The sequence below is a fragment of the Moschus berezovskii genome, chromosome 1, assembly GCF_049115385.1.
Source record: "Moschus berezovskii isolate FMDL1 chromosome 1, NW_MosBer_1.0, whole genome shotgun sequence".
Taxonomy (NCBI): domain Eukaryota; kingdom Metazoa; phylum Chordata; class Mammalia; order Artiodactyla; family Moschidae; genus Moschus; species Moschus berezovskii.
This window is the reverse complement of record NC_142460.1, coordinates 103047420-103075320: the sequence shown is the minus strand read 5'-3', so window position 1 is coordinate 103075320 and position 27901 is coordinate 103047420. Positions and strand designations below refer to the sequence as shown.

Sequence of the window (27901 nt, the reverse complement as noted above, 5' to 3'; positions counted from 1 at the left end):
CGGAAATGAGGGAGGGAAGGCAGGCAAAGGAGGATGGGTAGAAAAAAGATGGTGTGTGTGTGTGTGTGCGCGTGCGCACACACGGTGTTCCCTGTGGAGGGTGGTTGTAGGATTGGGAGAGCGAAGACCTACAGGCAAGTGCAGATGGCAGGAGGGGGCCCAGCAGGCAGGGAGCCCAGCAGCAAGGCATGCAGGTGGGACAACTCTGGGTGGGTGGGGCAGGGGGCACCTACAATGGGAGGGTGGGTGGTAGGAGTTAAGCTAGGATGGAGTGTTTAACTTTGATAAGTGTTTTCTGATCAAGACAAAGGCCGTTTGGCATTCACCAGCTGTCCCTCTTCCTAGGTTCCTGCCAGGACCTTGGGTCAAAGAAGCTTTCTCTTTCCCTGAGGATCAGACCCAGCAAGAAGTCAGGCCTCCTGCCCGACTCTCTCTGCGTTTCCTGGGCCCCCTTCTCTGCCTGTGCTGCTGTGTCAGGTGTGTTTCTTAGTTTCCAGCCTCCCGAGGTCTCAGGGTGGTGAAGGTGGATTCTACTGGGCAAATGCTAGAGTTCCTGAGTGAAGGTCGGAAGGACATGGTGTGTGTAAGCTACCTGCCAGCAGAGCACGGGGCTCTCCAGCACTCTCACAAGTCAGGGCTGCCCTGGCTGGATCTGCATTTTGTGGTGCTCTTTAAAGAACAAACAAGGAGGCAGATGGTAGGAACTGGCTCCCTTTCTCCAATTTTGGTTTGCTTTTCATTACTTTCCCCTCTCTAGATAGGGTCAAAGCTGCTGCGTGATTAAACCTTGGCCAGATAAGAATGTTTTATTTCCATTTAATCTGACAAGGAAAAGAAACTAACATTGATAGAAAGTCTAATGTTTGCAAGATACATGTCCTCTTCACAGTTCTTTGAGAGGTAAATATTATCATCTTATTTTACAGGTAAGGAAATTAGGGCTAAAATAAGTAGGGTGACTAACACTAAATTGCTCTGATAACCTCTGTAGTGAGTTCCCCATTACTGGTCTCCTCGCTGAAGCTTGAATGCAATTCCGTTTGGCATTAAAGATCATGCTTTTTTCATAACTTGAAGTTTAGGAGGTAGCATGATATAGTGAGGGGATTGTGTATTTTATCATCAGATGGACACAGTTTCAAACCCAAGCTCTTCCCTGTACTGACTGGCTATGACAGCTTGAATTCCTCTCTTTCTTGCTTTCTTGGCAAATATTCGTCAAGGGTCTATTTTATTCACGCCAAGCACAGAGATGGGAACGTATCAGTGAACTGCACCGTCCCTGGCCTCCCAGAACTCCAGTCTGGTGGATCGGGCAGACCATGAATCAGGCAGTTCATGGTGTAGTTCATGGTGTAGTTTGAGAAGTGCTGTGATGGGGAAGCACCAGATACTATGGGAGCTTCTCTGTCTGATATGGTAGCCACTGAGCCCAGGCTAGTTGCTGATGTAAATTAAATACTAGCTTTTGAAGACTTAGTATGAAAAAAATAATGTTAAGTAACTCATTTTTATATGAGGACAGGTTGAAATTATAGCATTTGAAATATGCTGAGTTAAATATTTGATTAAAGTTAATTTCACCTGTTCCTTTTTCCTCCTTTTGTGTGCCTACTAGGAAATTTAAACTTACATATGTGGCTCACATTATAATTCTATTGAACAGCTCTTCTCTGGAAGAATAAAGACATGGGATGATGTTTCCTATCTTAATGCAACGATCTAAGAATATTTATCACGTGACTGCCCCAGAAAGGCACACAAGAGTTGCTTAACTAGTAAGGGTTTCCTTTCCCACATCATCTAAGTGGTCACAGTGGAAGGGTAGTTCTTTGTGGGGCCCTCAGTCCCCTGTGAAGAGGGTGTCAGGTGGCAGCTTCAGAGCCTCTTGTCTAGCCTCCTTGAGGATTCCTTAGTCTTGGGGTCCTACTTCTTGAGAGGTAGCTGCTGTAATCCTTTTCTCCTCCTCCCCCCACAAAACCTGGGACTGGAAATCAGGTGAGATAAACATTGCTTTTTGCCATAACCCCTAGCCATATTTGCTTTTCTTTATTTTAGCAAAAGAAATTCATGTGCAATATCTGATGTTCAATATCTTCATTGAGTTGAAATAAAGGAACTGTTGAATTAACAATAAAGTCTTTTCAACCTGGGCTTCACCTGCAAAACAGGAGACTTGGGTTCAATCCCTGGGTCAGGAAGATCCCCTGGAGAAGGAAATGGCAACCCACTCTAGTATTCTTGCCTGGGAAATTCCACGGCCAGAGGAGCCTGGTGGGCTACAGTCCATCGGGTCGTAAAGAGTCAGACACAACTTTTCTACCTATTAGATTCACAGAACTGAGAAAGGTCTTGGAAATGGACTAGTCTCACTGAGATGCCCACCCCTCACAGTGAGACTCTGATAGGCTGGGTGGCTTGCCTTGGTATCAGAACCAGCCAAGGTGAATGGAACGCACTCCCCCAAACCCCCTGGGGAACACACATATGCCACCTCACATTGCCCATTCTTCTGAGAGGCTTTCTTCCAGCTCCTCCCTCCCAAAGGCTCTCTCTGGCACTTTGTCCTTTTCTGCTGCCTTTCCTCTCTGATGTTGTGTCTTCCTTTTAAGCTGAGGGGCAATAGAAATGGGAGTCAAAAGATGGAGGTAGGATGAAGGTGGGAAGAAATTAACAAGACAACATGGAACAGAAAAGGTGATTTTGAATAGACACTAACAGATGATGTCAGGGAGACTTTTTGGGCTTAACAGAGGTTCAGGTGAAAAGACAAACATGGGTGTGTTTGGAGGAGCATGGATTTGGCTTGAGCCTGGCCACGTGGCCTTGGAAAAACCTTAGTTTCTTCATCTTTAATCAACTTCACTGGCTCGTGGTGAAGAGTAAAAGAGACTGTGTTTCTGAAAGGACTTTGTGATCTGTAAGCACCGCACCAGTGGTCATTATTAGCATGCATTAGAGGCTAGGAGAGGTTGGCTGTGAGAGCAAGGTGAATTAGCAGGGTGGCACAGATGCCGAAGAAAGCTAGCATGGCATCCAGAGCAAGATTTCGGCTCTGTACTTGTCCACCTGATCCTGTGCTGTGCTCAGTTCTGGGAACCACAGTTTAGGAGGGACGTGGACAAACTGCTGTCATTTCAGAGAAAGCTGCAAGAATAGATTAGGGTCTGAGAGTCATGATCCTATATAAGGGATGACCCTATCTAAGGGTCTGACCCGTATAAGGGATGATTTAAGGATTTAGAGAATGTTTAGTTTGGAGGGGGAAAAAATTAGGACAGATGTTTCCAAACATCTGAGAGCTGTCCTGCAGAAGGGAGGAGAGATTTATTTTGTGTTTCTAGTGACCAAGTCAGTGACCACCAATGGCAGTGAATGGCAGGCAGATATGGGTGCAAGAGGCACCTAAGGCTCAGAAAACCACTCTTCCTGGGAAGGTGGTGGGCCGTGCATCAGCAGAAGTCCTCAAGCAGAGGTGGCCGCATAGAGAGATATGGTCCTGGGGAGTCTGGCTCTGGCTGGAGGGTAGGCTAAGTGTTCTCTGAGAGTCCTATGATGCTGAGACCGTGACTATATCCATCTGATCTCACTGATCTTTCCTAGCTGCTTCTATCACCACTTGCTGCTTTCTGACTTTTTATAATTTTATTTATTTTTGGCTGTGCTGGGTCTTTGTTGCTGTGCGGGCTTTTCTCTGGTTGGGGTGAGCAGGGGCTACTCTCTAGTTGTGGTGCTTGGGCTTCTCATTGCAGTGGCTTCTCTTGTTGTGGAGCACAGGCTCTAGGGTGTGTGGGCTTCAGTAATGACGGCATGTGAGCTCAATAATTGCGGCTCCCGGGCTCACAGGCTTAGTTGCTCTGTTGCATGTGGGATCTTTCTGGACTAGGCAAACCTGTGTCTCCTGGACTGGCAGACAGACTCTTTACCACTGAGCCACCAGGGAAGCCCTGCTTCCTGACTTTTTCTCCCACTGTGAAAGGCTTTAGGATTTTAGATTCAGAAATATGTCTGTAATAAATGATAGTTTGGGTTAATGGAAAGTGGGAGGGAAGAACATTTAAAAACAAAGGCAGTTTTGTTACTTTTCAGAGCACACAGTAACCTGTTACATGGTGGGAGGAGTAGGAACACTGTCCCCTGTGTTAGAAAATCTTGTAAATGTTACAGCAAATGGTTCATTCTTTGCTATTGTTGAAAACGCAAACACAATTGCTAAAAGCCTTTGTTCTTGAAAGGACCAGCATTTTCTTTGTTTACCCAATTCTTTTGTTAGCTACAGAGATTCAAGAAAACTCTCCGATAAGAGTTCAGTATTCTAAATGACTTTCCATATTCATAATTTCAGTGTTTTGCTGATTTGGTAACTTCAAATTCTGTACCACAGGGGTTTTCTTGAATTCTTGCCTCTAGAAAAGCCATTTTCTTGAGGAAAATATTTTTTCATGCATAGTTAGTGTTTCAGCTGGGAGGGTGATAGCTAAATCTCCCCAAAGTTGAGTGGGCAGCTGAGCTATTTCCAGAACTTTCTTCTGCCCCCAAGTAGCAATTACACATCTGTCTCAGTGGCCCCACCTCAAACATCCCAAGCAACATTTCAGAAACCTCTACCTAGACTCAGAGGCACAAAATAGAACTCGGCAGATCCAGGTGGATGGGGGAGGGAATGGGTAGGAGTGAGTAACATTTTGGGAAGGTTCCCTGAGGTTAGAGTCCTTGCCCAGCCCTGAGGATGATGGTGGGGACCTGGAGAAGACTTGAGGGTTCCAGGAGTGAGCTCTGGGGCTGTTGGAACCTTGTTGGTCAGTTGTGATAGAAAGAGCCTGGAGAGTAGACAGTGATGGCTTTTTAAATACCAAGGAATGGCCAGCCAGGCTGGGCTGGCCCACGAGGTGGGGCTGAGAAGGCCACAGGAGCCCGCCAGCAGTGGCCAAGCACCCAGGGCCTCACCCTCTGGGGCTGCTGCCCCACGGCAGGGCCCGGACCTGAGGCTCCTGTGTTGGACCCACACCTCCTTGCCCAGCCCCACCCTGGGGCGACCTTGGACCCTTGTGGCTCAGGACAGCCTCCACCTAGAGCCTAGCTGAAGATGTTGTTCTTGGGGTCTAAATTCTGGGGTGAGGGGCAGCCTACCCTGAGGTGAAGTCCATGGGCTCACTTCCTTTCGCCCTGTCAGTGCAGACCGGCTTTCTCTCTAGAACCCTTCTGTCTAAGGATGCTCTTCTTCAATCTCCTCCTAGAGTGGCCCTGCCCTCTAGTAGGTGTGGTATGGTGGTTCTCAAGCTTTCCGGGGCACAAAGATCTATGAATAGTCCCAGGTTATATGATGAAAACACATTGGAACTAGAGGTGGTGGTTGTACAACATCGTCATTATACCAAATTCCACCCAAAAACAGTTTAAATGGTTCATTTTATGTGATGCAAATTTCACTTCAATAAAAATATTTCTCAAAAAAACAGACAAATGATCCCAGGTTATAAATATCAGATCTCAGGGTCCTGGTCTCCGAGCTCATGATTCAGGAGAATGTTTTTGATGTAAGCAGTCCGTGGTCCACACTTGGAGAACCCCTAGAGAAGAGAACATGAATCTGGGGTATGCAAGAGACAGAGCTAGGACGCTTGAGTGTCAGTTATTGAGCAAGCTCGTTCCTTTTTCTGTGCCTTTGCTTCCTCATCTACAAAATGCCAACCAGTTCATAAGGGACTCCAGATGTCAGTGAGACTGTTTACATAAAACATCTAACAGGTGCTTATTTAACAGAATTTTTGGCTTCCTTTTTCCCGCCTTCAGTATCAGGAAAGTGGCGCCTAGAGTGTCCATTCTTCCTGGTCCTGGCATTTTAGGGGTACCCACCTCCCCTGGCAGTGGGTCACTGTGGAGAGGCTACAGAATAGTCTAGAGAAGCACGCACATCTCCAGTGCTCTTCACTGACCAGACAATCCTGATTTCTCAAGCCATGGCGTGGAAAAAACCTGCCAGGAGGTCAGAGGCCAACCAGCTGTCATTTTTATTTACAGTCAACCACAGAGTCAGACACACATACACACGGTACACTACAGAACAAGTCCACGGCACTCTGGGCTGGCAGACAGGCAGGCTGGAGCAGGCACGCGTCATGACAGAGCAACGTATCTATGGGTGGAAGAGGCAGTGGAGGCGGATGAGCCAGGAGGGAGGGATCTGGGCCCTGGCACTGCCAGCTGGTTGCTGCCTCAGTCTCCGCTGGTAGAGTCTGCATTTAGGGGCTGCAGTTGAGGGGTGTTAGAATATTTAGCTTCATTCAACCTGAGCCCAGGGTTACCCCCAAACACGGAGGTTTGGCCAAATTCCATAAGAGGAAGCAGTGCATTTTGTTAGTGGGACTGAATTCCCTCCTAACACACTGGCAATTAGAAAAAGTAAAAGAGACTTTGTACAAAGAAGGGAAAATGTTTACACTTCAGGGTCTGGGTATGTGTATCTGTATGTGTGTGTGTGTACAGGTGGAGGGATTATCAAAGAATTTCCTTGTAGTGTTTTTTTTCATTTTGGCCCCCCACATCAGCTGACTTCTGAGCACTATCAATCCTCCAAAAGGAAGGAAGGTACATTCTTGGCTGAGAGGCTAAGAGTAGCCCTCTGAGGTTGGCAGGGCAGTGGGGACCTTGGGGCTTGTGGAAGACCCACGAGAATAAGCAAAGCAGCATTTGTCCCAAGTGAAGGCAAGATTGGTAAAGTGGGAAGGTCTTCAGAGCCCCCTGTGTGACAGACGGAGAAAGTTCAGTTCAGTCACTCAGTCGTGTCGGACTCTTTGCAAACCCATGGACTGCAGCACGCCAGGCCTCCTTGTCCATCATCAACTCCCGGAGTTTACTCAAGAGGACTCTCAAAAGGTTAAAGGACATGTCCAAGGCCACAGGGCCTCCCCAGGTTGCTCTTGTTTCCCAGGCAGAGCTTCTTTGTGCACACCACCATGGGACAGGGCATGGCTCCCTTCCTCAGTAGCCTTGATGGAACATTTGTCAGATTTTTCTAAGAGAGAAGGGTCTTGTTTTCTGCAGAAAGAGTAAAGCATCCATTCTTAAAAGAAGCATCCTTAGCAGGTGGTTTTGTGGAGTTCCAGTTACTTGCCATCAACAGTCCTTCCTCTGGGATCTCTCCTGAGCACTGAGGATGATGGTATGGAGGAGCACACAAGGGGATTTCTTCCCCTTCTATGGGAGAGGGCAGCTGTCCTGTAGGCTAGGTTGGCAACTTGTTGTCAGGCCCTCTTCTCTTTAGCTGGGTCTCCTGGCTCTTGTCCTCTGGGGAAGAAAGAGAAAAGATGCCGCAGGTTTTGAAGTCTGCCTGTTTGTCAGGTGACCTGCTCACTAAATCACACTGCCTCTGTCAAGACCATAAGCCACCTTGGCAGGTTCCCACGTATCAAGAGGGGTGCATTCTGGAGGACTGGGCCTTGTTCAAGTGTAGACCTGGCCTGCTCCCTCCCCGAGGGCCTGCGAAAATGGCTTTGGAAAGGATTTCTATATATGGTGACACAGGAACTAAGGCTGAATGACCACCATCCATTGTTCAACTACCATCAACAGAGCACAAACATTACGCCATGCAGGTGACCAACTCAGTGTGAAAGGTTGAACCTTCTAAGAAAGGGCTTTCCAACAGGAGGGGCCTAGGATTCCAGAACTCTCTGTTCAATGAAATGTTCAGATCAGTTGAGATAGTATATCAAATTATGACTCCAGAGGGTTATGCTTTGTTCTGTTTTTGTTGATAGAAGCCAAACCCTCTTAACTGTCATGGTCTTTAGTTCCTTCTTTGTTCCTGCTTCTGTTGTTTTTACACTGAAACTAATATCTTTATGTTCTGGGATGTTGAACAATGTCATTTTGTGCTAAATGTCCCAACAGTTCTGTACCCAGAAAGGGGCTTTGGGCTGAGAAGTGACTCAAAAGGTAAAGAGAAAAAGGAGTGTAGCATTGTGTATAAGTGAGACTGAGGACAAGTTCTTGATGGGAGAAGTTGAGACGTTGGAATGCATCCTGAGACAGGGCTCTGGACTGTGTCCTCTGATCTTTTGAGCACAGAATTGCCTGAAGATAACAAAGTAGGGAGATATCCCCTTATAATCCCTCTGATCCTCTGATTTTATGTAAAAGCACTAAAAATAGAATCATGGGAATGAAGAGAAACATCATGAGGCCAAAAGGAGGAAGAAAAAGCAGAAGCAACAGGCTCTGGGGGTGGGTGGAGGTTGAGACAAGCAGAATATGAGAAAAAGTAAGATTACTGCATTGCAACATGATAAGAGGTTAAGGTACATGCTTAGCAAATAGACATTGGTTAATCACAAAATACTTTGAGTACGTGAATAAAGGCATCAACCATCCTCTCCAGCCCCATTTCACAGGTGGAAAGCCTGAGATATAATATGACTTGCCCAAGTCCTTCCTACGAACTGGTGTCAGGGCAGGACAGGGCATTGGCCCATGAGAGGGGCACTGCAGCACTGAGCAGAGGGCTGGGAGTGCTTGTTCCCAGTGATGCTGCGTGGGGAGGAGGTGCCCTCCAGCAGGAAGCACACTGAGACCCCAGTCTTCTCCGACATTGCCTCCAGCTGCCCAGGCCTGGAGTAACCAAGGCCACGGCATGGAACTCAGTACTGCCAAGGGTCCTCCCCCCTCCTTTCTTTTCCTTGATGGCAGCAGATAAACCTAACATCTTCCACCCTCCTCTTGGGAGCCATGTGAAACATCTGCTGGATACGGAGGTTGGGCTCCCAGCCTTCCCTTGTTTTCTCTGTCTCCTACTTCTCTTTGAGCCTCCTGGGTGTGGTTCCCAAAAGTTTCTTCCCTACCTCAAGAAAAGAGAGTCTGGGCAAGGATGGGCGTTCTTCCCAAGTCAAGTGGAGGCAGGATCAATTTCCTGCAGATAGTCTGCTTCTGAGAACATCTGACAGATCTCCATAAAATCCCCTACTTTTCTTCCCTTTTGGGGGAAGATAGGATTCCCATCTATGTTGTCTCTCCCTCTGGCCTAGACCCTGCTCACCAGCATCTCAGAAGGAACATGAGACTCCTTAGAGTCACCAAGAAGTCCTGTCCTCTGATCCTGTTTGTTTGTTTTTTTAAAACTATTTTCTATTGGAGTAGAGCTGATTAACAATATTGTGATAGTTTCAGGTGAACAGCAAAGGGACTCAGCCATACACATACACATGTATCCATTCTCCCCCAAACTCCCCTCCCATTGATCCCATTTTATTTCTTTCCTTGCTCCTCTGTCCACATCCTAAGTGGTACGGGCTGATCACGGAAAGGAGCCAAGCAAAGGGCAGTGCCACCATGAAGAAGGCTTAACAGCTGCAAGTGAACTTTCTCTGTTATTTTTTCCCCCAGGAAACTGTGTCAATTTTGATCCCTGGGATATAGGAGGTGATGCTGTGCTTCCTCCTTCCTGCTACCAAAACCACTCATGAACAGGAAAGTAATGTTGCCCAGAGGAGGCAGCATGGTTGAACAAACGCAGCCTGCCATTGTCTGTGGGAAGGTCTACCAAGAACTCTCCTCTAAGCCCCAGGGAGCTCATATGTTTTCACATCCATCACCGGATCCTGGGCTTTAGGGTGCCAGGGGTTAGGCTGGAGGAGGGAGCTCAGAAGAGATGGTGTTCTTCTAAAGAGGGGGTGCTCTGAGAAGAAAACATGGTCCCACTGGCAGGATGAGGAAAACAATTTTCATGCCCATCTTAGTCAACACTGATTCTCATTTCTCATGGCAGCTATGTCAGGAAAGGAGAAGATGGTCTTATGTCCCATGGTGCTGGGGCATGGAGTGATGGGCTGGGGTGTTTAATAAGTGAGAGGTCTGCAGGAGTGTGCTGGGACTGTGGATAAGAGTGCTTCCTCCTGATGTATGGGGAAGTCGGATGGGTGCTCAGGTCCACTGGCCACAGGCTGGGAATTGCACCTTGGTGAATATCAGACCTTGCTTTCCAAGTATTGCTGAACCTAGATTGTACGTGAATAACAAACTCATTTCATTCATTGGTGGGCTGAGTATTCAGGAACCTGCTGTCACTCACTCAATCATCTTCCCTTTTGTTGGGCAGAGTCACTTTTGAGAGCAAACCAGCCTACCATATTGCCCACCCTCTTGTCCAGAACATCTACGGTCAGTCCACCCTGACACCAGCAGCCGAGCACAGAGCATATGGAATGCTACCTGCTCCCCTTACCTTTTGCTCATTGAAAATGATAACTTGCCCTGGCAACTAGGCCTCCCAGATGGTTTCTCAGGGCTTGACATGCCCCCAGTTCAGTTGCCCCAGTGTGTGTGTGGTGGGGAGGATCTGTACAGCTCAGCAGCTGCTGCCTCCCTCAGTCTAGCTTCCTCCTTTTCATGTGGTGGGGCAATAACTAGAATTGGTTTTTATGTGATCAAATGAATCTGCAGGTATGATGTTTCACTGTTTTATTTGTCCCAACTAACGCTGTGCCCGGTCTTCCTGTAACTCCTAATGTTTTAAACAACATTTATTTCAAAAATAAGAATACACATCCTTCAGGTAAATTTCCAAGTCCTCCAAGTGCTTTGCATTTTCTCTGACATCATTAATGCTTTAATATTCCCCAATTTAGTGTCTTTCGAGAATTTGGTTAATGTGTTTAACTTCCTCTTTTCTTCTTTCCAGATCAATCAGGTATGCTTTGAATGCAGCTAAGATCTTCCTTGGTTTCCACCCCCAAACTTTCTCCTACCAGTGACAAAATGATGTCCTGGTTAACTTCTACTTGTGCAACTGGATTCAGTCAGTTGAGAAATGACTGAGCTCATATGTACAATACCCTGAAATCTCCCTCCAGCAACATGGATGATACACACAAACTTGAACACTTAAAGGAACCCCCACCATGATGGATGTGTAGTATTTTGGTATGAGATGTCTTAACACCTATTATTTAAAGTATTCCAGTGGGAAAAAAGATGAAGCAAATATGGCAAAATGATAACAACTGTTGAATCTAAATGATAGGTCTATGGGCTCTTGTTATATGTATGGCTCTAGTTTTGTGTATGGTTGAAAATTGTCATAATGGAAAGAAATTATTCCAAGATGTTCTAATTTCAGGAAGTATATATAACTGGGGTGGGAGCTTCAGGAGGCTAACTGGGGGCATGGAAGTGGGAACTGCTTAATCCTCCTAAGTTTACGATCATTACCTTAATGCCTGGTAGTAGTACAGTGTGGTGAGAGCAGACCCCATATAGCAATACAGTGACATCTTCTATCATTAACTCCTTCCATGCATGGATGTTTCTCTAAATTAAAGGCTCTAGTTCTCAATCTTTTTACCTCAAGGTTGTGGGGGAGAGAGGCAATATTCAACAGGGAAATTTTTTTCTTGAAGGTCATGCCATTTTCTGGTAACCAACTGGCACCAGTTTTCTTTAAAAAAAAAAAAAAATATATATATATATATATATATATATAAAGTTCATGACTTTGAAAGTACTGTTGTTTAGTACCTCAACAGCAAAGGCAGACTCTCTGGAATCTTTTTCTGGATTGCCACTTAGATTGTGACATTTATAAATTTTTTTTTTTTGGTATTATCTAACATAAAAAGAAATTACCATTTTTATTACCCCTCACTTGTAATTCTTGCAAAGATTCCATTTTAAAAATAATTTTTTTGGAAAGGAAAATTTTTTTGCATTATTCTAGAAGCAGTCTTTTTACTCCAAATTATGATTCACTCAACACATTTTAAAAAGGACACTTCAAGTCTCCATCCCACCTTTAGGCATCAGGTACTGAATTTTGATGTTTGACTAACCAACCTCGTTTCACTGGACCTTTGATGTGGTTTCTCAGTGTGTTTTTCTAATATGGTCTTTAATATCCTGCGAGTGCTCTGATCTGGCTGAGTTCTTCACCAGGTGTTCGCGCTGGCGCTCTGTTCCCTGAGTGGTGTTTGAGGAGGTTCCCCTCATGCCTGGGAGCAGGGGCCGAGGAAAGGAGGTGGGCACATCATGTATGGACTTGCTGAGTCCAGCCCTGCTCTTCCAAGCATGCTATTGCACCCAAGCCAATGCTGAATGCTGTTTCCCACTCCAGCTCTGTGGAAGGGGAGGGACTTGGATTTCAAGTTGGAGACGGAAGTGACCGTGCCCACGAGGTGGGTTTGGGAATAGTAAATCCCTGTCACCATGCTTGAAGCTCAGTGGCCTCAGCCAGGGCACTGCAACCACGAACATGGACTCTGAAAGGCAGATCCTGATGGACCTGAAGCCCAGATCTGCCTCATGGGATTTGCTCTGTTTCTCAGTTTCCTCCTTTGTCTAGTTCTCAGTCTTTTTACCTCAGTATTGTTGGGGGGAGAGGAAGTATTCAGGAAAATTTTTTTCTTGCAGGTCATGTCATGCCATTTTCTGGTAACCAACTGGTACCAGTTTGTGTGTGAGTGTGTGCGCATGTGTGTGTGTAGCAGAGTTTTATTAAAGTAACAAAAGGGACAGAGAAAGCTTCTGACATAGACATCAGAAGGGGGAACAGAGAAAGAATGCCCCACTAGCTAGTCTTATCAAGGCCTTATATACTTTTTTCAGACCCATTCCCACAATCTTAAATTAACAAGATTAGAACGAACAATAGAAAGATCTTACCAGACCCACTCCTATAATATACATTTTTTAAAAAAAGGACAAAAATTATAAAGTTCATGACTTTGAAAGTACTGTTGTTTAGTCCCTCAACAGCAAAGGCAGACTTTCTGGAATCTGGGGAACTAGAAGTGGGGAACCATATAGCCCTCACCTCAAAAGTTTCTTGTGAAGTTTGAAAGTGGTCACAAAAGCTATAGACCTTGGACTGGACAATAAATGATTGTTGTTATTTAATAGAAGTCAATGCCTGGACATTTCTGTTTTACCATGAACTCAATGTTAAGCTTTTCTAATTTCTCAGTTCTTTCTTCCATTTTTGGAAGAAAGCCCTTTCTTCCATTTTGTCCAGGCCCATCTCCCTTGCCCAGATAAACCTGCTAAAATCCATCTCTTCTCTATCCTATGAATTCTCTCTTTTCATCTTGAGTCTGTATCTTATCATGCTGATCTCTTACTCTGTTGTAATTCCACTTCTGTGCTGTCTTTTTGGTTTTGTCAGTTCAGACCTGATCTCTAAGAAATAGATTGCAAACAGTTCTTTTTGTCCAAGTTGAATTTTATATTTTCTGAATCATGAAGCTGCCCTCCATGTGACCTAGAAAGCCCTTTGATGATCCATATTTAGCTGTATCCATCACTCAACAGATGTCTGAGTAGTTAAAGGCCCCCATGAGCTCCCTCTACATCCTGTGGTTTCAAGTTCCCGAGTTGTTAGTTAAGAAGCTTTCATCCCCTCTACCCCCATCCCTCCTCCCCTATCCATTCCAGGGTAGAAGGACAGATACCACTTTGGCTATTCATTCATGTAGTAAATATTTGCTTATTACCTGTTACATGCTTGATACAGGGTTAGTTGTTATCCTCTTTGCTTCCAAATTGCATTTTCTAATTTGACCCATTTAGACAAGTCCTCCAAATTTTCTGAATATTTCCCTAGAATATGCATTGCACATCCAGTTAAATGGTCTCTTCTACCTATAGTGTTTCCTGACTTGGAGGCTTAATTCCAAATCCCGGTGCCTTGCTATAACGCATCTGCCATTGCATCTACAGATTCTAGGATAATAGGTTCAGCTTTGGATCCATGCAAGGGAGTTTACTTAGCAGATGAGACCGGGAGTCTCCTTGTCTTGCACCGTGGACATGAAGGGTGAAGTGGTAGCAAGGGCAAAATGCCCTGCAAGTTAAGCTGCTAGTTTCCAAAACCCCTTGGTTTTCTGGGTGTCCCCGGTTTCCCACAGAGATGCCCAGGAGGAAAATGCCTCTCTGCTTTTTGAGCTCCCTGGATCTTGCCATTAGATAGCATCTTTTGGCATCTGAAAGGCAGTCTGCCATTCTGTTCTCCTGTGGAACACAGATGGCCCAGCCCACGCCTATCACTAATGACGATCACATGCAGAGCCTTCTTGCTGGAGGCTCCCTTCCACAACCCTAGCTCTCCTTCCTTGTGCAGGCCAGTCACTGCTGACCATAGCATTTGAGTCTGAGAAAGCTGCTTGCTGCTGTCTCACTCAGCGCTGAATAGAAAAATCTATTAGGCGGGCCTTGGAAAACAATTCTCATTCAGCTGGAATTTGAAACATTGAGGATTAAGGGATGGCTGACAGTTTGATTGCAAGGGTGAGGCTTTGGGTTCTAGCTGCCCACGGAGGCTGTTGAGTTTCAATATGAGCAAGTGTTGGAAGCTCTTCAGTAGAAAAATGAGCAGATGGCCATACAGAGGTTGACCAGATAGAACATCAACTATCTGTGTAATCTCACCCAGGATGATGGTAGAGTTGGAAATAAAGTTTAAAGACACTAAAATACAGTAGAAAAAGCATCAACATTGATATGTCAGACCCATGTCAAGTCTTTGCTCTACCACTTGTATCTGTTTGACCTTGAACAAGGTACTTCATCTTTCTATGTACTAACTCCTTTATCTGTGAAAGAAGCAAAATGCCCAGATCATGGGCTGTTCTGAGGATTAAATAAGATAGCACATGAAAAGGCCTTGACATAGTGCCTCTTCCCTGGTGACTCAGATGGTTCTTATAGAAAGAACCTGCCTGCAATGCAAGAGACTCAGGTTCAATCCCTGGGTTGTGAAGATCCCCTGGAGAAGGGAATGGCTACCCACTCCAGTTTTATTGCCTGGAAAATTCCATGGACAGAGGAGCCTGATGGGCTATAGTCCATATGGTGGCAAAGAGTTGGACATGACTGAGTGACTAACACTTCCACTTTCACCAAGCAAGCCATAAATGAGAATTCCCTTTCCTGTTTTCTCCGTATAGTAGAAAATCAAAAGATGTATTTGAGTATGGTGGAACGTTAAAGTGAGCTAAAAACCATGGTCTCATGTGAAATTCTACACAATTCTATTCACCTGTTTTGTGCAAAACTAGATTGGTATTTGGAGATGGGATAGTTTCTTTTTTCTTGCTATTTATTCCAAGTTGGATGCAGGTCTGGTATTCATGACTAAGAGAAGATTTCCAAACTGCTAATACAAACACCAACAGAAATGCAAACTCTCTTTTGGGCATAACACTGTAACTCTTTCCTTTAACTCAGAACCGCTGAGGAAAGATCACCACCAGCACTAGTTGCCCTTGAGGGCACCAACAATTTTGGTCAGTCTCACCATGTACAAGTGTGGTCTAACTGGTTAGTACCCACTGATTCAGAAATCTCCCTGGGAATCATTTTTCACTCTTTCAGAAAACGAGGGACACTGAGGTTTGCTCCTCAAAAGGAAGTAGCAGACCTATTGATTTAACATTGATGCCTATAAAAATAGTTTCAATAGCTTTTCAATAAGGTAGATCAATCACTACTTCTCCCTCCCCAGCTAGATCAAGGTTCTTTCTATAAGAACAGGTGGTTATTCAATTTCTCACAAAACAGCTCTTTCCATGTATTGCCAGCTAGCTTCAAAAGTGGTCATTAAATTGAATAAATATTGACTCTTCCCATAACTGTGTTCTTCAGACCTGGTTCACTCCTCTGGACCAACATAGTCTGACCTTTATCGTGTTTTTCCCTTAATTTTCCCCCAATCCCTTCTCCATTCAGGAAACAAAGAGGCCAGATCCTTGATTCTTGCTTGAAGACATGTAGATGGGAACAATAGAAATAGTTAAACAATCACAGAAGAAACTAGAAAGAGTGTCCTAAGAGTAGAGACTCCTTGTCCTGGAAAATACTTTATGGAAAATTGCAGAGGATGGTAACTTACAGGTTCCCATATCCCCAGAGAACAAAAAGAAGAAATGGTGGGGTTAGGCAAGTTTCTAACTTAATGGTTGTTGACAGACAAATAAATCCCCTTCTTTCTTCTAGAAGGGGATCTAGTACTTGATCATAGAACTCTTTGTGCATGGAGCATAGATACCAGTATTGTATGAAACACATTTTAAGAAATTATGGTTTCAGATGTGCTGCAGAAACTTAAGACTAGACTTTGGAAATAACTTCCTGATTGATGGTCAGATTCTGGAACTGGTGGTCAAGGAACACGGTTTCCTTCCTTGGATGGTTGGTAGATTCTTCCTCTCTCTCCTCACCTCTCCCTTTAATATCAGCACTAGGCATCCTCCTACCTGGGAACATCGATAGAGGGGATCTGGGGGTCTAGATCCATCCCATCCCCAGAATCTATTTTTATGGATCGCAGTCATGGTAGTGTTCCATGGAAGGTGCAGCCTAGCTGGGACAGGAGGTAACTAAGGGTTTTGGCCAAGAGGAGAGGGGGCTAGAGACGGGAAAAGTTGATGCAATTATTTTTGGCAGGAGTTGGAACCAAAGCAGCAGGAGAGAGTAAGTTTTAAGACTCTCTGGCAAGGCAACTTCCTAATCTGTCACTGGGTATGTGTAAAAAGTGATTAGTGGGTCTCTATATTTATCATGATTACTCACAAATATGTAATTTACATAATATATACAGCACATTAAGTACTATGTCACCTTATATAATGTGCATATGTATAATGTATATGCATGTTATGTAACGCCAGTCTGGAGGCTCTTCCAGATTCTGCCAAGTATTTCCTAATTTATTTGGCAATTTCAACATATCTTTTCCATCTGTGGAAAGAACTCTCTTGAGAGGAGCTGGTCTCTGACCTGAAATATAATCGTTCTACCAAATCTATCTCCATTCTCAACTCACTGGAGAAACCTACAAAGACCAAGTTATAATGAGATGCAACACCTCATCCATTAGTCCAGAGACACAGAATGTATTGAAGATTTCCTGTTTCATTTTTATTGCCAAAGGGGTAGAAGTGTGTGGGGGCAGGTGAGAACATGTCTGTGCATGGTCAGAATCAGATAAGATGAGGAATAAGGGAGGATTTCCCCCTGACTGCCTAATTTTGAGAAGTCGCTAAGTTATATTAAGCCTTGTTTTCCTCATTATTTAGATGGGGTTAATAATACCTTCTCCATCAACCTCAGGGGTTGCTGTGAGGAGCACTATGATGAGGTACTCCACAGTTGGAAACTACAGTCCCACTAGTTAAAAGATAAGTTGCAAAGTCAGATTAAACAACATCACTAGCCTTAGGTTACAAAATTGAAAGTACAATTCCACCAACATTTGTTATACTCTGGTTTTAAGGAGGAGGACATGGGACGTGTCTCTCAAGCAACATTGCCAGTCCTGTGCACCCAAGTGGGCAGGCAGGGGCCAGTCTCTGATGGGTGAATCTCTGAGGATCAGGCTCATCTGTTGACAACAGTGCAGTGCTCAACAGCCTCAATCTTGGAGGGTTGGGGCTGAAGCACATGCAACAACTTCTATAAATGTCTTACAATCAATGACCTCCAGACTGAACCTGCCTTCATTTCAGAAGCAAGTGGCTTCCAAGAGAGTACCTGCTGTTGTTCTGGAGCTTGTCGGGCCCATCCCAAGGAGCCCATCATTCAGGACATTCTTCAGGGGTTTCCCTTTGTCTGGTGTTCCGTGCTGTTAGGTTGAACAGGATGGTTCTAGATCTCTTATCTGAGGCGGTCCTAGATGACTGCTTCCTTCAGAGTTATGAACAGTTTGTACATACAATCTTAACTTTCCCTTCTTTGCACAAAGTTCCTGACCCAGTGCGAAGAGATGAGAGGGGGTTTAGTGGGGTGATGCCAAGTGGGTCCAGGTTTGCTTTTCAGAAATCTCAAGAGGGGATAGGGGACAAGATGAACATTTCTTTCTACCAACGAAGCTCTCCAAAGGCTTGCCCTTGGGGAAGGCAGTGATGCTGGTGCCAGTGGAATGAAGCCCACTGAGCTCTGCCGAGACCCCTCTGGTCACTGGCTGGCAGTTCCTTGCTGAAGGTGCATTTGTCCTCCTTGTGTCTCTCTGCTGAGGTCATTTGTGCAGCCAGGAGTGTTTCCAGATTTAAGGAACTATGATGATGTGACATGTGGAGAGTTTAATCTGTCTACTGACCAGGTCAGGGCTTCCCCAGTGGCTCAGCAGTGAAGAATCTGCCTGCCAATGCAGGAGATGCGGGAGATGCAGGTTTGATCCCTGGGTTAGGAAGATCCCCTAGAGGAGGGTATGGCAACCTGCTACAGAATTCTTGCCTGGAAAATCCCATGGACAGAGGACCCTGGTGGGCTACAGTCCGTGGAGTCACAAACAGTCTGACACGACTGAGCATACATGCACACACTGACCAGCTCAGACCTGAGAGTTTCCAGCAGGCATGGGGGAGGCCCTTATTTTCTCACATGGGCTTGTCCCGTCCACACGTGTACCACATGTGCATTCCTCCCTGGCAACCTGGATCTAAATGGAATCACTTCTCAGGGACCAGAAATGACCCTATTCCAAGATGTGTAGGTTCTTTTCCCTACTATCTTTTTAGTGGCACCGAGTCCCAAACCACTTTAGCCAAGATACCACAGACAAATCTCTTAACTTTTCTAGGACTCAGTTTCCTTATTTGACAAATGAGAAAGTAAATCCTGCCCCTCATAGCTTTCATAGTTGTTTTGAGAAGAGAAATTCTCAGTCTCTTTATCAGGAGATACTTCAATTTCCCTTGAATCCTATGATCACCAGGGAGAAATGTGTCTTGACAATGAAATGGCAGAAACAAGCATTTCTTTTTCTTTCCCACTTTGAATTCTTATACTGCATATTTTTTTTTCAATTAGGAAAATTCCATCAGTAAATAAATATTTATATATATATATAAATATATATATATATGCTACATATATGTACACACACAGAAGACCGGCAGAAGGGTCCTCAGGTCGTGCTTTGGGAGTGGCAAGTACAAAGAGGCAGGAGGGAACCGCCTGAAGGCTTGTCTCCTGGTCTCCTCCGCAAAAGGCCCTTCCCTCCCATCTTCTTTGCCTTCAGGAATAGTCTGCCACCAGGCCTTGGAACTCAAACAGGAAACACGCTTTGGCTTGAAAAAGAAAGAAGCTGGGGGTGTTTTTTTTTTTTCCTCTTCCCTTTTTACACAATATTATGACACCAATTTAAAAAATAAATCCCAGTTTCTCTGCTTTCCCTCCCAGGTGTTCACAGAACTAAGAAAATAAATACCACATCTAAGGTGTGCTGTGCACGCAGCTCTGGGGGCTCTTGGAGTCGGCTCTAAACAAGCACACAGCCACCAGAAGGCTTCAGGAGAACCACTAGTGCCCACTGACAACGTGCAGAACCAAGAAGGGAAACACAGCTTTCCGCAGCCTTTCTGCCTCCTCAGTTAGTTCAGGGAGAAGCTTGAAGGACAACTGAGAGACCAGCGTGCGGGTGCCAAGCCCTGCCAAGGGCTGCGCTCTGAGAGTCCGAGGCCGTCCTGTCTCTGCACAGAGGGATCTTTGTGTGAGTTTTCTGGAACACAGGCTCTTTTTCTTGGCCACATCCGACCTCAGCATAGGCAGGAAACCTGCAGCCTGCTCCTTGCAAGCGGCCGTGAGGAAACTTGCAGGAAAAAAAGGGGGGTTTCTCCTTCAGTCTCAGAAAGTCCCACTCAAGGCCTTCTGGGAAAGTGAAGGTTGCTGCACGAGCCAACCACACCCTGGAGAATCCCAAGTCCATTCAAAATGTCCCGCCGGCACTGGCTCTGTGGGGATGCATCCATGGTTGAAACAGAATGGATGATGCTTTCTTCCTGAAGGGTGGCTTGGCTTCCATTGGTTGGAGTTTGGTTGGTGTTTGTGTGTGTGCATGTGGGTGTGTGCGTGTGTTTCAGTTTCTTGTCTTCTCTCTTGGTTGAACTGGCGTTGGGCACAGTGTCTAGTCCTTTGAACGGCTTTTCCTCCTCAGCGAAAAGAAGCTGCTCTTCTGAGGGGGCCCCATCATCATAGGCGCTTGGTTCTTGTGAGTAATTTTAATCTAAAAGCAAAGAGGGAGAAATGAATTAGTGGCCTGCAAACCCCAGGAGCCTATGGGAGAGTGACTTGCAGAGAGAGGAAGGGAGGCCAGCTTCAAGCTGGAAGGAGCCCCATGCAGAAGGACGACTGTCCTTGAACAGCTTCACAATTGGCAACTGGACCCTGAATGGTGCTGGAAGCAAGGGGCGGAAACGCTGGGGAGAGACAGGTGTGAGCTTCCCACGTGGCGATCAGCTCGCACCTGTCTTGTGTCCTTGCTATTCATAGACTCAGAATGTCACAACCGGAGGAGACCTCAGGGACCATCTCAGTCAAGCCCTCTGTAGGACAGATAAAGGAATGGAGACCCCTAAGGCTCTGCTGAGCCTCAGATTAGCCTAAGGTTGCACAGAGAGGGGCAGAACAGCCAGATCCCACTCTTCCAGTTCCCAGGCTCCCCTGTTCCTGACTGTTCCTGCCCGAGCATACAGATATAAACCAGGAACTCCAAACTGACCTAGGATCTTCAATCTGACCTCTGAACCAATCACCACTCATGTGGATAGTTTAAAAGTGAGTCTTAGGCATTTCCTCTTTTCTTAGTCTTCCAGGGGAGACCCAACTTTCTTAAAAAGTTTTCTTTTTTTTTTTTACTTTTAGGTTTAATGAGTATTTTCTCCTACAAACATGAAGTTTGCAATTGGAAGTGAAAGACACTGGTGAAGTCTTTTTTTCTCTTTCTTGCCAACCTTACCTTCAGGGCATGGCTTCAAAATGCTTGGTACCTATTTGAATGTGGCCTAGTGACACTGATACGGTGATAATCTGCACTCTCAGTCTTATCAGCATTTATCAAATAGGAAGATGATGTGAGAACAAGAGGCATTTAGGATTCAAAGACCTGGATTTGGGTCTTAGAACTCCCCCTTCTTTGCTGTGGACTTTTGGACAAATCGTTTAGCCTTCAAAATCAGTGCTTGCTGAACTGTAAAATGATAGTAACATTTGTTCTAGTTTCCTCACAACGTTGTTGTGAAGATGAAATGACAGTTAATGAAAACCCAGTGTAAACAATGGAATGCACCAATTTAAAACTTACCTTATACTGGAGAAGGAGAAATATGTATGCCAAAAAGAATCTGGACACCAAGAGGGGAAAGGGAGGGGTGGGATGAATTGGGAGATTGGGACTAACATATATGTACACTACTATGTATAAAATAGTTAGAACTGGACATGGAACAACAGATTGGTTCCAAATAGGAAAAGGAGTACGTCAAGGTTGTATATTGTCACCCTGCTTATTTAACTTATATGCAGAGTACATCATGAGGAACGCTGGGCTGGAAGAAGCACATGCTGGAATCAAGATTGCCGGGAGAAATATCAATAACCTCAGATATACAGATGACAGCACCATTATGGCAGAAAGTGAAGAGGAACTAAAAAGCCTCTTGATGAAAGTGAAAGAGGAGAGTGAAAAAGTTGGCTTAAAGCTCAACCTTCAGAAAACTAAGATCATGGCATCTGGTCCCATCACTTCATGGGAAATAGATGGGGAAACAGTGGAAACAGTGTCAGACTTTATTTTGGGGGGCTCCAAAATCACTGCAGATGGTGATTGCAGCCATGAAATTAAAAGACGCTTACTCCTTGGAAGGAAAGTTATGACCAACCTAGATACTATATTAAAAAGCAGAGACATTACTTTGCCAACCAAGGTCCATCTAGTGAAGGCTATGGTTTTTCCTGTGGTCATGTATGGATGTGAGAGTTGGACTGTGAAGAAAGCTGATCGCCGAAGAATCGATGCTTTTGAACTGTGGTGTTGGAGAAGACTCTTGAGAGTCCCTTGGACTGCAAGGAGATCCAACCAGTCCATCCTAAAGGAGATCAGTCCTGGGTGTTCATTTGAAGGACTGATGCTAAAGCTGAAACTCCAATACTTTGGCCACCTCATGCGAAGAGTTCACTCACTGGAAAAGACTCTGATGCTGGGAGGGATTGGGGGCAGGAGGAGAAGGGGACGACAGAGGATGAGATGGCTGGATGGCATCACCGACTCGATTGACATGGGTTTGAGTGAACTCCAGGAGTTGGTGATGGACAGGGAGGCCTGGCGTGCTGTGATTCATGGGGTCACAAAGAGTTGGACACGACTGAGCGACTGAACTGAACTGAACTGATGTATAAAATAGATAACTAATGAGAACCTACTGTATAGCACAGGGAACTCTACTAGGTGCTCTGTGGTGACCTAAATGGGAAGGAAATCCAAAAAAGGGGTGTGTGTGTGTGTATACACACGGCTGATTCACTTTGCTGTACAACACTGTAAAGCTATACTGTACTCTAATAAAAATTAATTTAAAAAACTATCAAAAAGAAACAGTCTATGAACCCACTCTCATGGTTTTTACCACCTATTCACACAGTGTGATCCCAGAGAACAATGGAAGAGCTCTTGAAGAGACAGACTCATCAACATGTTTAAATTAAAGTAGGGTAAACCAAGTGGTGTCAAAAAGAAGGTTCAGTAAGGAATGAGAAGGATCTGAATGGAGCAACTGAGGAAGCATTTTAAGATCTGAAAGGAAGGGAAGAAAATGTACTGGTGAGAGAGAAAGGGAAGGCACTAGTTTGAGGGGCTACATACCAACTGGTTGAGTGTGGACCCAAGGATGAGAAGTGAAATCAGGGACACAGGAGGGGCAGCTGGTGTAGGGTTTTAAAGGGGAGGTGGCAGAGATTGGGTTTAATATGAGGTAATGGGTACCATGACAACTTTTTTAGCTGGGGAATTCACTAGGGAAAAAAAAGCTTGAAAGGAATTATTCAATAGCTGTTGTCAGGATGAGCTGGAGTGGGGGAGAGTCTGGCTAACAAGTTCTACTGCAAGCTGGTTCTAAATTTATAAGGCCGCAGGTTATGAAAAGAAAAAGATGGGACCAAAAGACACTGTGGAGAATGAGCTTAACCTGGGGAAAGGAAGCTTTAAATGACTGTTAGATTGGTTTCCACCAGGCTGAAAATGTAGGAGGCGAGTAGTAAGTATCTCTGCCTTTGGGGTGGTCCCCAGGGGAGCCCACCAAGGATACTTCAAGCACCATTTTGCATTTCGCGCCTGATTATGGGCCTTGTCTTTATTTCAGAATTCAGGGAAGTGAGGCACAGATGACACGGGGTCCTGATAATACTCATCTGTGGCATGCAATTTAGCCCCAGCTGATGGCAGTGATTTGTGGCACATTTCATTGTGGTAAAGTCTTTTCTCACTCTCTGAGGGAAAGAAGAAATTCATCCTGTTCACCTTGGTATTTCCTGAGAAAGCATAGAACTGGTACCTGCTGTGGAAGTACTGACTAGTTAGACCAGCCAAGAAGAACGAGGGATATCCTGTCAGTGGAACTGGACGTGCTTGGGGCAGAGTGGAAGCTGGTGCATTGCTTACATTTCCCGCTGATGGAGCCCAATTTTTTAGACCATAGAAGACCTTTGCTTCTCCTTTTTCTCCCCCTAGCTGACCAATTTATTCGCTTGTTAGCACCTCCTGGGCAAAGTGGAGGAAGTGAAACTCAAATCCCTTCCATCTGGTTTTTCAGCAGTTTTGAGAAATGTCTTGATAAGGTAGGAGTTTGGAGATGCTGGGTAATGTGAGGTTTTGACATGGTTTGTGGATTCTAGTACTACAGAGGTGAGAGGTTAGTATATAGTCATCCCTTGGTATCCATAAGGAATTTTTTCTAGGACCCCTGGGGATACCAAAATCCATGGATGCTGGTTTTCTACAAGCCCCTTATGTAAGATGGTATAGTATTTATGTATAACCTAAATCACTGCAGACGCTGATTGCAGCCATGAAATTAAAAGACGCTTGCTCCTTGGAAGGAAAGTTATGACCAACCTTGATAGTATATTAAAAAGCAGAGACATTACTTTGCCAACAAAGGTCCGTCTAGTCAAGGCAATGGTGTTTCCCGTGGTCGTGTATGGATGTGAGAGTTGGACTGTGAAGAAAGCTGATCGCCAAATAATCGATGCTTTTGAACTGTGGTGTTGGAGAAGACTCTTGAGAGTCCCTTGGACTGCAAGGAGATCCAACCAGTCCATTCTAAAGGAGATCAATCCTGGGTGTTCATTGGAGGGACTGATGCTAAAGCTGAAACTGCAATACTTTGGCCACCTCATGCGACGAGTTGACTCACTGGAAAAGACTCTGATGCTGGGAAAGGTTGGGGGTGGGAGGAGAAGGGGACGACGGAGAATGAGATGGCTGGATGGCATCACCGACTCTGTGGTCATGAGTTTGAGTGTACTCCGGGAATTGGTGATGGACAGGGAGGCCTGGCGTGCTGTGATTCATGGGGTCGCGGAGAGTCGGACACGACTGAGCGACTGAACTGAACTGAACTGATGCACATCCTGTATCCTTTAAGTCATCTCTAGATTACTTATAATACCTAATGCAATGTAAATGCTATGTAAATAGTTGTAAATACAATGTTAATGTTATGTAAATAGTTCCCAGCACAGAGCAAATTCTAGTTCTGCTTTTTGGAACTTTCTGGATTTTTTTTCCTGAATATTTTCTATTCAAGGTCGGTTGAATCCAAGGATGTGAAGCCAATGGATGTGGAGGTCTGATTGTATAGCGGCATTTTCCCAAACAGGCAATTTCTTGGATATCATATGTTAAATAGACCATTACTTTCAAATTAATTTATGATCTTTCTTTTTTCCTTCACTACCTTTTATATACACTAGAGTTTCTTAGGGCGCTCTTCTGTATTATTGATTTACCTATCCAATATTGGGCCAATTATTGTAGCTATAAAACTATTTGAATATCTTGTGGGAAGTTCTTCACAGTTCTTTTATAAAATGCCTTAGCTATGGCATTGTTTTGTCAAGTTAAAAAATTCCACTGGAATTTTGTTTGGGAGTCCCTTTTAGAAATATGGGATGTGTCTAAATTCAAATCTTTAAAAAACATATTAACTAAGTCTTACAGTCTTCTTCATCTATTTTTCACAATTCGGCTTGGTATTTTGTTTTTGTTTGTTGCCATATAATATTTCAGCTTTTTTCTATTATGTTCTTCTGGTTGGTTATAGATGTTATGTACAAAAGCTGTTAACTTTTGTCTCTTTCTATATAGCTTCACTGAAAAAATTTAACCTATGAGGTTTTCAGTTGATTTTATTAGAATTCTTTTATATATACTACCTGCAAATAATGACAGTTTTGATTCTTTGCCACATAATTGTATCTCTTTTCCGCTTCATGTGTTTTGGGTTGGTTAGAATTTCCAAACAACGTTCAGTTCAGTTCAGTTCAGTCACTCAGTCATGTCCGACTCTCCGCGACCCCATGAATCACAGCACGCCAGGCCTCCCTGTCCATCACCGACTCCCGGAGTTCACTCAAACTCATGTCCATAGAGTCGGTGATGCCATCCAGCCATCTCATTCTCTGTCGTCCTCTTCTCTTCCTGTCCCCAACCTTTCCCAGCATCAGAGTCTTTTCCAGTGAGTCAACTCGTCGCATGAGGTGGCCAAAGTATTGCAGTTTCAGCTTTAGCATCAGTCCCTCCAATAAACACCCAGGATTTATCTCCTTTAAAATGGACTGGTTGGATCTCCTTGCAGTACACGGGACTCTCAAGAGTCTTCTCCAGCACCACAGTTCATGTCTTATCCACAATTTTAATGAGAATTCTAAGACTGTTTTACATTCTGTTCAGTTCAGTTGCTTAGTTGTGTCCGACTCTTCGCGACCCCATGAATCACAGCACGCCAGGCCTCCCTGTCCATCACCAACTCCCGGAGTTCACCCAAACTCATGTCCATAGAGTTGGTGATGCCATCCAGCCATCTCATTCTCTGTCGTCCCCTTCTCCTCCCGCCCCCAACCTTTCATCAGAGTCTTTTCCAGTGAGTCAACTCGTTGCATGAGGTGGCCAAAGTATTGCAGTTTCAGCTTTAGCATCAGTCCCTCCAATGAACACCCAGGATTGATCTCCTTTAGAATGGACTGGTTGGATCTCCTTGCAGTCCAAGGGACTCTCAAGAGTCTTCTCCAGCACCACAGTTCAAAAGCATAATTCTTCAGCAATCAGCCTTCTTCACAGTTCAACTCTCACATCCACACATGACCACGGGAAAAACCATAGCCTTGACTAGACGGACCTTGTTTGGCAAAGTAATGTCTTTGCTTTTTAATATACTATCTAGGTTGGTCATAACTTTCCTTCCAAGGAGTAAGCGTCTTTTAATTTCATGGCTGCAATCACCATCTGCAGTGATTTTGGAGCCCCCCAAAATAAAGTCTGACACTGTTTCTACTGTTTCCCCATCTATTTCCCATGAAGTGATGGGACCAGATACCATGATCTTAGTTTTCTGAATGTTGAGCTTTAAGCCAACTTTTTCACTCTCTTCTTTCACTTTCATCAAGAGGCTTTTTAGTTCCTCTTCACTTTCTGCCATAAGGGTGGTGTCATCTGCATATCTGAAGTTATTGAGATTTCTCCTGGCAATCTTACATTAAGTATTAGTTATTGGTTTAATAACTAATTATTTTATTTTGAGGAAGTGTCTTCCTAATCTGAGTTTTGCAAGGGTTTCTAATCTTTAAAAATCAGAAATGTTGAATGTGATTGAGTATTTTGGGTCATCTATTCATATTACCCACTCCAGTGTTCTTGCCTGGAGAATCCCAGGGACGGGGGAGCCTGGTGGGCTTCCGTCTATGGGGTCACACAGAGTCGGACACGACTGAAGTGACTTAGCAGCAGCAGCAGCAGCATTCATATTACCATGTAATTTTTCTATCTAAACTTCTATTAAGGAGACTTCCTTAGGGAAGGGAATTAACAGTCGCAAGCCACTCCAGTAGTCTTGCCTAGAAAACCCCATGGATGGAGGAACCTGGTGGGCTGCAGTCCGTGGGGTCGCTAAGGGTCGGACAGGACTGAGCGACTTCACTTTCACTTTTCACTTGCACACATTGGAGAAGGAAATGGCAACCCACTCCAGTGTTCTTGCCTGGAGAATCCCAGGGAAGGGGGAGCCTCGTGGGCTTCCGTCTATGGGGTCACACAGAGTCGGACACGACTGAAGTGACTTAGCAGCAGCAGCTACACACCAAGCCCATTAATATAAAAGTTTTTATCCTTTGTATTTAATAACTATGTGCTGTGCTTAGTCACTCAGTCCTGTCTGACTCTGCAACCCCATAGACTGTAGCTCACCAGGCTTCCCTGTCCATGGGGTTTGCCAGGAAAGAATATTGGAGTGGGCTGCCATGCCCTCCTCCAGGGGATCTTCCCAATCCAGGGACTGAACCCAGTTCTCCCACATGGCAGGTGGATTCTTTACCACCTGAGCCATTAGGGAAGCCCAATCTTTATTTATTTGGCTGAGTTAGTCTTAGTTATGGCATGTGAGATCTAGTTCCCTGACCAGGGATAGAACCTAGGCCCCTGCATCAGGAGCTCAGAGTCTTATCCACTGGACCACTGGGGTGGGAAATGCTTTTTATGTTAAATAAGGCAATTGGTTTTGTTAACAACAAAAAACTTAAAAAATGACTTCCTTGCACATTTCTTTGATATATTCTTCTTGAGTAGTGACTGATTCTTTTATTATGTTGTTCAATTCTATCTACCAATACTTCAATGATTTTTATATCATTCATACTTGAGATTGATCTGTAGCTTTCCTTTATTTTTTTTTTTCCAGCTGCACCATGCAGCAGGCAGGATTTTATTTCCCCAACCAGGGATTGAACCCATGTGCTCTGCATTGGGAGCAGAGTCTTAACCATTGGATCACAAGGGAAGTCCCAGGAGCTTTCCAGTTTTAAGCACAGCTTTTGTTAGATTTTTTTATCTGTCTTAATTCTATGAAATGTATTGGATAGCTTTCTATCTTTG

At 44.7% G+C, this 27901-nt stretch overlaps 1 protein-coding gene and 1 long non-coding RNA gene across 5 annotated transcripts in view; one reads left to right on the top strand and one right to left on the bottom strand.

Annotated features, from left to right (window-relative positions):
* Positions 1 to 30: 30 nt before the first annotated feature.
* Positions 31 to 22333, top strand: LOC129544776 (uncharacterized). Of its 2 annotated transcripts, none has more exons than XR_008683532.2 (4): positions 31 to 194; positions 346 to 697; positions 19165 to 19474; positions 20626 to 22333. It is a non-coding gene; the product is annotated as an uncharacterized LOC129544776 (long non-coding RNA). The 2 variants fall into 2 exon arrangements; XR_008683533.2 differs by having other exon boundaries at positions 40 to 194; positions 346 to 477.
* DGKG (diacylglycerol kinase gamma) overlaps positions 16879 to 27901 on the bottom strand; it is a 226646-nt gene continuing 215623 nt past the window's right edge. For all 3 annotated transcript variants that reach the window (XM_055408681.2, XM_055408698.2, XM_055408690.2), the window contains one exon: positions 16879 to 19987. In XM_055408681.2, coding sequence (XP_055264656.1) covers positions 19889 to 19987 — 99 coding nt within the window. In that variant the 3' untranslated portion in view covers positions 16879 to 19888. The remainder of the gene's footprint in view (positions 19988 to 27901) is intronic.